Source organism: Ranitomeya variabilis, chromosome 2, assembly GCF_051348905.1.
Source record: "Ranitomeya variabilis isolate aRanVar5 chromosome 2, aRanVar5.hap1, whole genome shotgun sequence".
In the NCBI taxonomy this organism is placed as follows: Eukaryota; Metazoa; Chordata; class Amphibia; order Anura; family Dendrobatidae; genus Ranitomeya; species Ranitomeya variabilis.
Window position 1 is genome coordinate 510,393,621 of NC_135233.1, and position 14,358 is coordinate 510,407,978.

The 14,358-nt window shown below is 42.6% G+C and overlaps 1 protein-coding gene across 2 annotated transcripts in view; it reads right to left on the reverse strand.

The window, feature by feature from the left end:
- Positions 1 to 14,358, reverse strand: part of KIF18A (kinesin family member 18A) — a 174,212-nt gene that overhangs the window by 25,645 nt on the left and 134,209 nt on the right. For both annotated transcript variants that reach the window (XM_077288046.1, XM_077288047.1), the window contains one exon: positions 1,970 to 2,065. In XM_077288046.1, coding sequence (XP_077144161.1) covers positions 1,970 to 2,065 — 96 coding nt within the window. The remainder of the gene's footprint in view (positions 1 to 1,969; positions 2,066 to 14,358) is intronic.

Below are 14,358 nucleotides of genomic sequence, written 5' to 3' on the forward strand. Positions count from 1 at the left end.
CAGGGGATAGGTTTACACCACTTATTAGTTGACTGACTGTGTCAAAGTTGAGCTAAAATGTTTTCTGAGGGAAGCCCCTTCCCGCTGTGATCAATTTTCACTGTTGCACTTTTGTTTTTTCCTCTCTTTCTTCCAAGGGTCATAACTTTTGAAGATAGTTATGGCATGGCCATATGAGGGCTTCTTGTTGCTCTCTATATGGTAACAGGTAAGTTTTTATTTTTACATATAAAAAAGGAGGAGATTCAAAATTTTATATATAGTGTTTGCTTTAGTCCCTTTAGGGGACTTACAGTAGTTGTTCCATGAACGACGTACATGTTAATCAATAGATCTTGGAATAATACTAAGTTCCACAAATGGATGTGCTAAAAAAAAAAGTTCCTGTGCTGCTGCTATGCAATTGCTGTGTCTGACTATGAAAAGCTGCTCAAGTTCATGGTCGACACATACCACAGCTCCTGGCTAAGAAAGTATAGAGACGACAGCAGAGGTTTGCAGTGGTTTCTTTCTGTGAGGTAACACATTTTGCTGGCTGTTTTATCACAGGAGCGAGTGTTTCTGCTGCATGTTTGGTCCTCTTAGCTCATCATAAATAAGTGACGTACAAGCTCTTTTGGAACCAACACCTCCCAGAGATTTATAGTGTTTACTTTTGATATGCCATAATGCCTCAGAACGTAATACTTCTTAATCATGGAATAATACGAAGTTCCACAAATGGGTGTGTTAAAAAAAACTAAAAAAAAAAAAAAATATTCCTGTGCCACTGCTATGCACTATGTAATGGCTGTGTCTGATTATGGAAAGCTGCTCCAGTTCATGGTCAGCACAAAGCTAAGGTCCTGGCCAAGAAAGTATAAAGGGGCTTGCAGCTGTTCCTTTCTGTGAGCTAATACATTTCACTGCCTGTTTGATCACAGGAGCGAGTGTATCTTCCACATCTCCATTTCTCTTAGCTCATCATAAATCAGTAATGTAAGAGCTCTTGCGGAACCAGTACCTCGCAGACATTTGTGGCGCTTACTTTTGATATGCCATAATGCCTCAGAATGTAATACTCATTAATAATGAGAAAGGAGTATAAAAAACATGGAGTAGAAAAAAGTTGCGTGGTTCCTCTGAGACATGTCATTGCCCCACAATCAGAGGAATTAAAGAACTGCAACATTGGGTCAGACTAAAGTACATTTTTGAATTGTTTTACGAGTGGACATTGTATTTTTTCTCATCAGTTCCATTATCTCATTATAAACAGACCATTTCAAAGTAAATATGGTAAAATAACTCTTCCTCCAGAGGCGGGTGCTATTCTTCATCTTAGATTCAGTTAAAGAGGTTGTCCACTATTTTTTTATACTGATGGCCTAAACCCTTGGTTAGGCCATCCATATTTGATTGATTGTGACACCCGGCACCACCCGCCAATCAGTTGTTGTGTGGAACTACACAGCGTCATCAACTTCACAGTGGCTGTGGCCAGGTACTGCACATCTACCCCTCTCTACTGATTCAAATACAGGGCTAATGTGCTGTGCCCAGCCACGGCTATTATGCAGTTGATGGAGGTACGGTGTGCACCTTCACAAGTGATCATATCCGGCAGCTGCAGGCACTAGAAACAGCTGATCAGCAGGAATACCATAGGTCGCACCGCCACCAATAAGATATTGATGGCTTATCCTTAGGGTATAAAAGTCCAGGGCAACCCTTTTAAAACATTAGAAGTTTGTTTTCCATATTTTGGTCATTCTGGAGCGGTCTAGTCATGACTTGCATTTCTACTTTCTGATTTTGAAGAATTTACTTTCATTTTCCAGGAAAAGACAAGAACTAAAGCAAAATTAAAACAAAGGCAGACTCTCAGGTATTAATGATATATTCAGAGCAGCTCAAAGAAATAGCAAGAGGCAATCAGAGCTGAGGGGAGGATCATCTGGAGGTTCTGATATTTGGAAGAAACACTTACTTTCTTGTCCAGTACAAGGCTTGACAATGCACACAGCGCCTTCATGTGGCACTGTGCTGTCTACAGACTGATTTTTCTGAATCTGCTTCTCACCACCTACAAGAAAAATACTTTGTTACGTTACAGTTGTGCAAATTGGCAAGAACAATCCCATCAATGCTGCAACATTTCCCTTCAATTAACTATAAGTAAGGGAAATAATGAAGAAAATGAAAACATTCCACTGTGCTCAACTATTTCATTGTACTTATTGATGTATAAGAAGCTCCAGTCTCTTTCTAAATACTGACAATACAAAACACGAATTTTAGGCAAAAACTACCTTGAGATTTCGCAATTCAATTTTTTCATGGCACATGATACTTTATGTTGCTTGTAAATGTAGGACAATACATTGTGGTTTGTTTGTTTTTTTTCAAAGAAAATATCTAAAATTTTACAGGAAAAATATATACGGTATGTTTGTACAGTGTTAGCCAGTAGAAGAATATTAAGGTTTGAGAGTCCTCGCTGGTTGATACCTTTTAATGGCTAACTGATATTACAAATTGCAAGCTTTCAAGACTACTCGGGTCTCTTCATCAGGCATCAAATCAGGCATAGATTCTATGCCTGATGAAGAGACCTGAGTAGTCTTGAAAGCTTGCGATTTCTTATCATCTTTTCAGTTAGCCATTAAAAGGTATTAACCACTGAAGACTCTCAAATCTTAATATTTTTCTAAAATTTTACAAAAACTTTAAAAAAATAAATAAAAAATCAAAATTTTTCACATTTTGAATGCGTATACCCTTAAACCACAAAAACTCATACCACGAACTAGTTAATAAACTTAAATTTCCCATACCTCTGCTTTATGTCAGCATCATTGTTCAAAGGTCTTATCTTGCTACAATGGTTCCAATTTTGCAGCAATTTTCCATTTTTTTCATGGAAATTTACAAATCTTATTTTTTATGGACCTATTCAGTTTTGAAGTTAAGGGTCTTCTATATTGTAAACCCCCCAAAAGTAACAGTTTTAAAAATGGCACCCCTGAAATCAGTCAAAACTGCTAGTCTGGAAATGTGATAATCCTTTAGGTGCATCACAGGAATTAATAGATGAATGAATAGAAAAAGGGATAAAACTTTTTTAAAAAAAATAAATTGTTAATTTTCAAATCGAGGTAATAGGAGAAAATTTGTTATGCAATGTCACCTAAAAACAGTCATATCCCATGTGTGGTCGGTGCTCTTTGGGCACACAGCTCGCAAAGGAAAGAGCACAGTTTGATTTTTTGGAACCCAAATCTGGCTAAAATACATTGGGGACACCATGTTGCATTTGTGCAGTACCCCCAAGAAAACAGAACGCTTTCTCACACCCCCACCAAGTCACCCCATTTTGGAATCTAAAACCTTCAAGGAACTGATCTAGGGGTGACGTTAACATATTAAACCAACAGGTGCTTCACAAAATTTTAGAAGATTGGGCCCTGAGAACAAAAAAACAAAATAAAAAAAAAAAAAAAATCTAAAATGTTACATTAGTCTCACAGAAAATAAAAAAATAGCGCCAGCACACCTTTAGTATTAAATTAAATGTACAGGTGCACAAATGAGCTTTGTGGCCAATATACAAACACATACACAATGGGTCAGTTCACTGCAACTAATGAATACGTGAATTCAAATCTTGCTGGAAACGTTCAAAATGTAAGGTACAGTACTTAAGAGTTTGTTTTTTTTTTTTAATCAAAGCACGCAAAAATCATCCAACCACGTTAAGGTGTACATAAACACGGATGGTTCCTATCACTAATGTCCTACTTCACCATATGGGGCTCAAAAGGAAAAAACAAAACAATGGATCGAAGAAATAAAAAAATATATAAAATACATTTTCACCAATATATTAGCTGCAAATGTTTGATTTTCACAAAGTAATAGGTGAAAATAGACCCCACAATTTGTTACACTATTTCTCCAAAATGTGGTGCTACACCCCATGCTGCCGGAAACTACTCCACACAGGAGGACGGGTGCTTGCATCTATGGACACCGACATGGGTGAGAACTGATGATTGAAATACCATATGATTTAGTGGTCACTGACTTGTCAAATTTATGATACCTTGACTATTTCTTGTAGCATTAGGGACTTTCCTACCCCGTATTATGCAACATTGCATTGCCACTTTATATAGCAATATATATATATATATACTAGATGGTGGCCCGATTCTAACGCATCGGGTATTCTAGAATGCACAGCCACGTAGTATATAACACAGCCCATGTAGTATACAGCACAGCCACACAGTATATAAACACAGCCCAAGTAGTATAAAGCACAGCCACGCAGTATATAGCATAGCCACGTAGCATATAGCACAGCCCACGTAGCATATAGCGCAGCCCACGTAGTATATAGCGCAGCCCACGTAGTATATAGCGCAGCCCACGTAGTATATAGCGCAGCCCACGTAGTATATAGCGCAGCCCACGTAGTATATAGCGCAACCCACGTAGTATATAGCGCAGCCCACGTAGTATATAGCACAGCCCACGTAGTATATAGCACAGCCCACGTAGTATATAGCACAGCCCACGTAGTATATAGCACAGCCCACGTAGTATATAACAGCCCACGTAGTATATAACACAGCCTAAGCAGTATATAACACAGCCTAAGCAGTATATAACACAGCCCACGTAGTATACAACACAGACCACGCAGTATATAACACAGGCCACGCAGTAGATAACACAGCCACGTAGTAGATAACACAGCCACGTAGTGTATTGCACAGCCCACGTAATATATAGCACAGCCCACGCAGTATATAGCACAGGCCATGCAGTATATAACATAGCCACGTAGTAGCTTGCACAGCCCACGCAGTATATAGCAATGTGGGCACCATATCCCTGTTGAAAAAATCAATTAAAATAAAAAATAGTTAAATACTCACCTTCCGTTGGCCCCTGGATCCAGCCGAGGCCTTTACAGATGCTCGTCGCGGCGCTCCGTTCCCAGTAATGCCTAGTGGCAATAACCAGTGATCATGTAGCGGACTCGCGAGACCGTCACGTGATCTCGGGGCATTGCCGCAATGCATTGTTGGGACCGGAGCTCGAGGAGCGGGAAAGGCTGCGGCGCACTTCGGAAGGTGAAAATATAATGTTTTTTTTTAAATTATTTTCAACATTACATCTTATTACTATTGATGCTGTATAGGCATCAATAGTAAAAAGTTGGTCCGGGTTGGTCGCTGATTGGTCGCGGCCGGCCGTGACCAATCAGCGAAACGGTGGGACCGGAGCATCGCGAGGAGCAGGAAAAGCTGCCGCGGATGCCAGAAGGTGAGAATATCACAATTTTTTTTTAATTATTTTTAACATTATATCCTTTTACTATTGATGCTGCATAGGCAGACCGCTAAGTCATCTGGGTAATTTCTCAATGCATCACAAGGAACGGAAGCAGCAGAGAGCACCACTAGGAGCGGGAAGCTACGGAGGCGACGGAAGGGGAGAATAGCATGATTTTTAATTTTTTTTATTTTTAACATTATATCTTTTTACCATTGATGCTGCATAGGCAGCAAAAATAGTAAAAAGTTGGTCCAGGATGGGGAGACACACTGGCACTGCCGGCCACGACCAATCAGCGATGCGGGATTTCCGTTACAGACTAACAGACAGACGGAAGTACCCCTTAGATGATATATATACACAACGTGGATGACGCTGCCACTCTTTATAACACCACAATAGCTGGGCTTTGGAATCTCTTGCCCCTCTCACACATACCAAAGCTCGCAAAATCAACAGACCGCCCTGGCACACCAGCCTGACCAAAGAACTGAGGCGAGCATCCAGGGCTGCAGAGCGGATCCATCCTGTCTCACAACCCTAAACAGTTATTCAACATCTTCAACTCTCTCCTTCGTCCCCCAGCACCTCCTCCCTCCCCACTCATCTCAGCTGAAGACTTTGCCTCATTTTTCAAGCAGAAGATTGAGAACATCAGAGACAGTTTTAGTCGACAACCCCCAGAGCCCTTCCTCCCAACTACCCAGCCCTCCACCTCCAAAACCAACTTATCCACCATTACAGAACATCGACTCTCCACTCTAATCTCAAGATCGCATCCCACTTCATCCCAAACCTCGCCAGTCTTCAACCCAACTCTAACCCATCTCTTCAACCTATCACTAACAACTGGTGTTTTTCCCTCAAGCTTTAAACATGCCTCAATCACACCTATCCTCTAAAAGCCCTCTCAACCCATCCTCTGTATCTAGCTATCACCCTATATCACTTCTCCCCTATGCCTCAAAACTACTGGAACAACACGTCCATGTTGAACTGTCCTCCCATCTATCTTCCTGTTCTCTCTTCGACCGCTTACAATCAGGCTTCCGGTCACAACACTCCACTGAAACTGCCCTAACTAAGGTCACCAATGACCTATTAACCGCCAAGAGGAAGCAACACTACTCTATCCTCCTCCGCCTCCTGGACCTGTCCTCTGCCTTTGACACAGTAAACCATTCCCTATTACTACAGACCCTCTCATCCCTTGGCATCACAGACTTGGCCCTATCCTGGATCTCGTCATACCTAACTGACCGAACATTCAGCGTCTCCCATTCACACACCACCTCCTCACCTCGCCCCCTATCTGTCGGAGTCCCGCAAGGTTCAGTTCTAGGGCCCCTGCTCTTCTCAATTTACACTTTTGGCCTGGGACAGCTCATAGAATCTCACGGTTTTCAGTATCATCTCTATGCGGATGACACACAGATCTACATTTCTGGACCAGATATCACCACCCTACTAACCAGAATCCCTCAATGTCTATCCGCTATTTCATCCTTCTTCTCCGCTAGATTTCTAAAACTTAACATGGACAAAACAGAATTCATTGTCTTTCCCCATCTCACGCGACCCCCCAATGAACCTATCCATTACAGTAAACGGCTGCCCACTCTCCCCAGTCCCACAACTCGCTGTCTCGGGGTAATCCTGGATACTGATCTCTCCTTCAAACCACATATCCAAGCCCTTTCCACTTCCTGCAGCCTTCAACTCAAAAATATTTCACGGATCCGTACATCCCTAAACCAGGAATCTGCAAAAACCCTAGTCTATGCCCTCATCATCTCCCGCCTCGACTACTGTAACCTCCTGCTCTGTGGCCTCCCCTCTAACACTCTTACACCCCTCCAATCTATTCTAAAATCAGGTGCCCGACTAATCCACCTGTCCCCCCGCTATTCCCCGGCCTCTCCCCTGTCAATCCCTTCACTGGCTTCCCATTACCCAGAGAATCCAGTACAAAAGCCTAACCATGATATACAAAGCCATCCACAACCTGTCTCCTCCATACATCTGTGACCTCGTCTCCCGGTACTTTCCTGCACGCAACCTCCGATCCTCACAAGATCTCTACTCCCCTCTTATCTCCTCTTCCCACAATCGCATACAAGATTTCTCTCGCGCATCACCCATACTCTGGAACTCTCTACCACAACACATCAGACTCTCACCTACCATCGAAACCTTCAAAAAGAACCTGAAGACCTACCTCTTCCGGCAAGCCTACAACCTGCAGTAACCACCGATCGACCAAACCACTGCACGACCAGCTCTACCCTCACCTACTGTATTCTCACCCATCCCTTGAAGATTGTGAGCCCTCGCGGGCAGGGTCCTCTCTCCTTCTGTACCAGTTGTGACTTGTATTGTTCAAGATTATTGTACCTGTTTTTATTATGTATACCCCTCCTCACATGTAAAGCGCCATGGAATAAATGGCGCTATAATAAATAAATAATATATATATATATATATATATATATATATATATATATATATATATATATATATATATATATATATATATATATATATATATATATACACACACACACACACACACACACACACACACATACATAAATACATACATACATACATACACAGTCATGGCCAAAAGTATTCACACCCCTGCAATTCTGTCAGATAATACTCAGTTTCTTTCTGAAAATGATTGCGAACACAAATTCTTTGGTATTATTATCTTCATTTAATTTGTCTTAAATGAAAAAACACAAAAGAGAATGAAGCAAAAAGCAAAACATTGATCGTTTCACGCAAAACTCCAAAAATGGGCCAGACAAAAGTATTGGCACCCTCAGCCTAATACTTGGTTGCACAACCTTTAGCCAAAATAACTGCGACCAACCGCTTCCGGTAACCATCAATGAGTTTCTTACAATGCTGTGCTGGAATTTTAGACCATTCTTCTTTGGTAAACTGCTCCAGGTCCCTGGTATTTGAAGGGTGCCTTCTCCAACATGCCATTTTTAGATCTCTCCACAGGTGTACTATGGGATTCAGGTCTGGACTCATTGCTGGCCACCTTAGAAGTCTCCAGTGCTTTCTCTCAAACCATTTTCTAGTGCTTTTTGAAGTGTGTTTTGGGTCATTGTCCTGCTGGAAGACCCATGACCTCTGAGGGAGAAACAACTTTCTCACATTGGGCCCTGCATTATGCTGCAAAATTTGTTGGTAGTCTTCAGACTACATAATGCCATGCTCACGGTCAAGCAGGCCAGTGCCAGAGGCAGCAAAGCAACCCCAAAACATCAGGGAACCTCCACCATGTTTGACTGTAGGGACCATGTTCTTTTCTTTGAATGCCTCTTATTTTCTCCTGTAAACTCAATGTTGATGCCTTTGCCCAAAAAGCTCTACTTTTGTCTCATCTGACCAGAGAACATTCTTCCAAAACGTTTTAGGCTTTTTCAGGTAAGTTTTGGCAAACTCCAGCCTGGCTTTTTTAGGTCTCGGGGTAAGAAGTGGGGTCTTCCTGGGTCTCCTACCATACAGTCCCTTTTCATTCAGACGCCGACGGACAGTACGGGTTGACACTGTTGTACCCTCGGACTGCAGGGCAGCTTGAATTTGTTTGGATGTTAGTCGAGGTTCTTTATCCAACATCCGCACAATCTTGCGTTGAAATTTCTTGTCATTTTTTCTTTTCCGTCCACATCTAGGGAGGTTAGACACAGTGCCATGGGTTTTAAACTTCTTGATGACACTGCGCACGGTAGACACAGGAACATTCAGGTCTTTGGAGATGGACTTGTAGCCTTGAGATTGCTCATGCTTCCTCACAATTTGGTTTCTCAAGTCCTCAGACAGTTCTTTGGTCTTCTTTCTTTTCTCCATGCTCAATGTGGTACACACAAGGACACAGGACAGAGGTTGAGTCAACTTTAATCCATGTCAACTGGCTGCAAGTGTGATTTAGTTATTGCCAACACCTGTTAGGTGCCACAGGTAAGTTAATTACACAAATTAGAGAAGCATCACATGATTTTTCAAACAGTGCCAATACTTTTGTCTACCTCCTTTTTTATGTTTGGTGTGGAATTATATCCAATTTGGCTTTAGGACAATTATTTTTGTGTTTTTTCATTTAAGACAAATTAAATGAAGATAATAGTATCAAAGAATTTGCGTTTGCAATCATTTTCAGGAAGAAACTGAGAATTATCTGACAGAATTGCAGGGGTGTCAATACTTTTGGCCATGACTGTAATATATATATATATATATATATATATATATATATATATATATATATACACACACACCGGTATATATATAACAGTAGTAATCTTTATATAGCGCTAACATATTCCGCAGGGCTTTACAGGTTGCACACATTATCATCGCAAAGATTATAATCTTTGGAATGTGGGAGGAAACCCACGCAAACACAGAGAGAACACAAACTCTTTGCAGATGTTGTCCTTGGTGGGGTTTGAACCCAGGACTCCAGCGCTGCAAGGCTGCTGTGCTACCTACTGCGCCACCGTGATTTTGTGATTATATATATATATATATATATATAATATATAAAGCTGTATGTGTGTATGTATGTATGTGTGTATGTCCGGGATTGGCATCTGAACCGTCGCAGCTACAGCCACAAAATTTTGCACAGTCACACGTCTGGACCCCGAGAGCGTCATAGGCTATGTTGTGACGTGAAATTTTAACCCCGTGCTTTCCAATTCACCAAACAATTTTGCCCCTATCTACATAATGGGGAAAAAGTGAAAGGAAAAGTGTTGGATGCGTCGCAGCTACAGGCACAAAATTTTGCACAGTCACACGTCTGGACCCCGAGAGCGTCAAAGCTATGTTGTGAGGTGAAATTTTAACCCCGCGCTTTCCAATTCACCAAACAATTTTGCCCCTATCTACATAATGGGGAAAAAAATGAAAGGAAAAGTGTTGGAGGCAAATTAACAGCTGCCAGATGTGAACAAGGGGGACTTAAAGAATGAGAGCGATGGCGCCAAAGAGTATATACTGTACAGTTGCTAAGGTGGGGCCTCGACATGGGATAATCACCACACCACCACGGGGATATGAACACACACACAAAATGCGCCATACACTACCATGTGCTCGAACACATATACCACCCTCAGCGCACATTTCACCACACATAGACCAACCTCGCCACATAAAAGTCGAAACACAAAAGTCGCCGCTCAAAACTCGCCACGCGCAAAACTCTCCACATGCAAAACTCGCCACACGTGCAAAACTCACCTCATGGAAAACTCGCCACACGCAAAACTTCCACACGCAGAAAAATTGCCACATGCACAAAAGTTGCAACACATGCAAAAGTTGCCTCACACAAAACTTGCACATACTCAAAAGGCACCACACATAAAACTCGCCACGCGCAAAACTCGCCATGCGCAAAACTTGCTGCACACAACTTGCTACACTAACCTGTCACATGCAACTCGACACACAAAAAGTTGCTACACGCATGTCGCCACACAAAACTCATCTCACAAAAGTCCCTACATGCATGTCGCCACACGCAACTCAACACACACAACTTGACACACGAAACTCGCCCTAAAACACACACAAGTCTGGTATTATCCTTCAAAAATAAAAATCTGATTAATAAGCAGACAAACTACAAGAGCAACAAATGTACCATATAGGAATCCGGCAGCTGTCAGTCACATGACCAGTCTATTATGTGTATGTGTGAGCTAATATATACTGCCAGGGGGTGGGCTTACTGTTGGCTGGGGATTTATCAGGCTGCCAATTTTGCTTACAAATACTGAGGTAAAAATACTGACCAAATAACGTGTGAACGAGGGCTAATACAGGAGGAGATGACATACAGATATATACTATATACAGGAGGAGATGACACACAGGTATATACTATTTACAGGGGAGATGACACACAGGTATATACTATATTCAGGAGGAGATGACACACAGATATATACTATATACAGGAGAGATGACACACAGGTATATACTATATAGAGGAGGAGATGACATACAGCTACATACTACATACAGGAGGAGATGACATACAGGTATATACTATATACAGGAGGAGATGACACACAGGTATATACTATAAACAGGAGCAGATTACCTACAGGTATATAGTATATACAGGAGGAGATGACATACAGGTATATGCTATGTATAGGAGGAGATGACATACAGGTATATACTATATACAGGAGGAGATGACACACAGATATATACTATATATAGGTGAGATGACACACAGATATATACTATATACAGGAGATTACATACAGGTATATCTAATATATAAAGCTGAATGTGTGTATGTATGTATTTGTGTATGTCCGGGATTGGCATCTGCACCGTCGCAGCTACAGCCACAAAATTTTGCACAGTCACACGTCTGGACCCCGAGAGCGTCATAGGCTATGTTGTGAGGTGAAATTTTAACCCCGCGCATTCCAATTCACCAAACAATTTTGCCCCTATCTACATAATGGGGAAAAAGTGAAGGGAAAAGTGTTGGAGGAAAATTGACAGCTGCCAGATGTGAACAATGGGGACTTAAAGAATGAGAGCGATGGCGCCAAAGAGTATATACCGTACAGTTGCTAAGGTGGGGCCCCGACATGGGATACTCACCACACACGGGGATATGAACACAAACACAAAATGCGCCACACACTACCACGTGCTTGAACACATATACGACCCTCAGCACACATTTCACCACACAGACACCAACCTCACCACATAAAAGTCGAAACACAAAAGTCACCACTCAAAACTCGCCACGCGCAAAACTCGCTACATGCAAAACTCGCCATATGCAAAACTAGGCTCAAGCATAACTCGCCACACGTGCAAAACTCACCTCATGGAAAACTCACCTCATGCAAAACTTGCACACACAGAAAAATTGCCACATGTACAAAAGTTGCAACACATGCTAAAGTTGCCTCACACAAAACTTGCACATACTCAAAACGCACCACACATAAAACTCGCCACGCGCAAAACTCGCCATGCACAAATCTTGCTGCACACAACTTGCTACACTAACCTGTCACATGCAACTCGACACACAAAATGTTGCTACACGCATGTCACCACACAAAACTCATCTCTCAAAAGTCGCTACATGCATGTCGCCACACGCAACTCAACACACACAACTTGACACATGAAACTCGCCCTAAAACACACACAAGTCTGGTATTATCCTTCAAAAATAAAAATCTGATTTAATAAGCTGACAAACTACAAGAGCAACAAATGTACCATATAGGAAATACGGCAGCTGTCCGTCACATGACCTGTCTATTATGTCTATGTGTGAGCTAATATATACTGCCAGGGGGTGGGCTTCCTGTTGGCTGGGGATTTATCAGGCTGCCAATAGCAACCAATCACAGCTCAGCTTCTATTTTGCTACAGTTAATTAATCTGAGCTCTGATTGGTTTTGGAAGTGCATCTGAACAGCAAGGTGGATTGCTGTTGAGGGGAGATAGAGAGAAAAAAAAAAAATCTATAAATCTTCAGCACAGCGAGTGTGAGCGAGCTGAGTGTGACCTGAGCGTAAGTGTGAACGGCGGTAAGTGTGTGACTTGTGATTCAGTGAGGAGGTATTTGGAAGGCCTTTAACAAATACCTGTGTGAATTTGTGCGAGTTGCTGAATTGGGAGTAGCTATATTCATAAGGAGTTAACTTAGGGTGGGGGCTCATAATTAAGGGGATATAAGGGGCAGCTGTTTGAGGCTCAAGTCCTTTTTGGAAGTGCATCTGAACAGCAAGGTGGATTGCTGTTGAGGGGAGATAGAGAGAAAAAAAAAAAATCTATAAATCTTCAGCACAGCGAGTGTGAGCGAGCTGAGTGTGACCTGAGTGTAAGTGTGAACGGCGGTAAGTGTGTGACTTGTGATTCAGTGACTTTGGAATCAGGGAGTTTCCAAGGGAGGAATTGCTTCTGTTTTTTTTGTTTTTTTTTTTTTTTTTTTTTTGGGTTTAATTAATACTTTGTATTTATTTTTAATTAACGTTTCTGTGTGCTGCAATCCCCATTAGGAAATGTGCTCCACAATTGTTAATGCCATCCAGTGTACATCTTGCCACATGTATGCAGTCCTTGACCAGCCGGTCGAGGGTGCATACTGCTGTGCGAGATGTGAGCACATTGTGCATTTGGAAACCCAGATACTGGATCTAAATGTGCAGCTGGCAACACTGAGATCCATAGACAATATGGAGAGGAGTCTTCTGCTCACAGAGCAGACGCTCAATGGGATAGATGAGGAGGGGGATGGTAGGATGGAGCTGCAGGACAGTGTGGCAGTTAGCTGGGTGACAGATAGAAGGCGGGGTAGAGGGAAGAGTGCCAGGGAGGCTAGTCCTGATCTGGCACACCCCAATAAGTTTGCTAAGTTGGCAGATGAGGGGGGTGCCAGTACAGGGGTAGCACTGCTGCAGCCAGGCATGTCCTCTGAAAGCCGGAGGAGTGACTGCTCCAGTAAGGGGGGAAATAGGAGAGCAGGGCAGGCCAGGCCAGACAGGTGCTGGTAGTGGGGGACTCAATTATTAGGGGAACAGATAGGGCAATCTGTCACAAAGACAGGGATCGTCGGACGGTGTGCTGCCTACCTGGCGCTCGAGTCCGACACATCGCTGATCGGGTGGACAGGTTATTGGGAGGGGCTGGTGAGGACCCAGCGGTCATGGTGCACATTGGCACAAATGACAAAGTTAGAGGTAGGTGGAAGGTCCTTAAAGATGATTTCAGGGAATTAGGCTGAAGGCTGACAGCAAGGACCTCCAACGTGGTATTTTCCGAAATACTGCCTGTACCACGTGCCACGCCAGAGAGGCAACGGGAGATTAGGGAGGTTAATAAGTGGCTCAAGAATTGGTGTAGGAAGGAGGGGTTTGGGTTCCTGCAGAACTGGGCCGACTTCTCAGTGGGCTACAGGCTCTACGCTAGGGACGGGCTGCACCTCAATGGGGAAGGTGCAGCTGTGCTGGG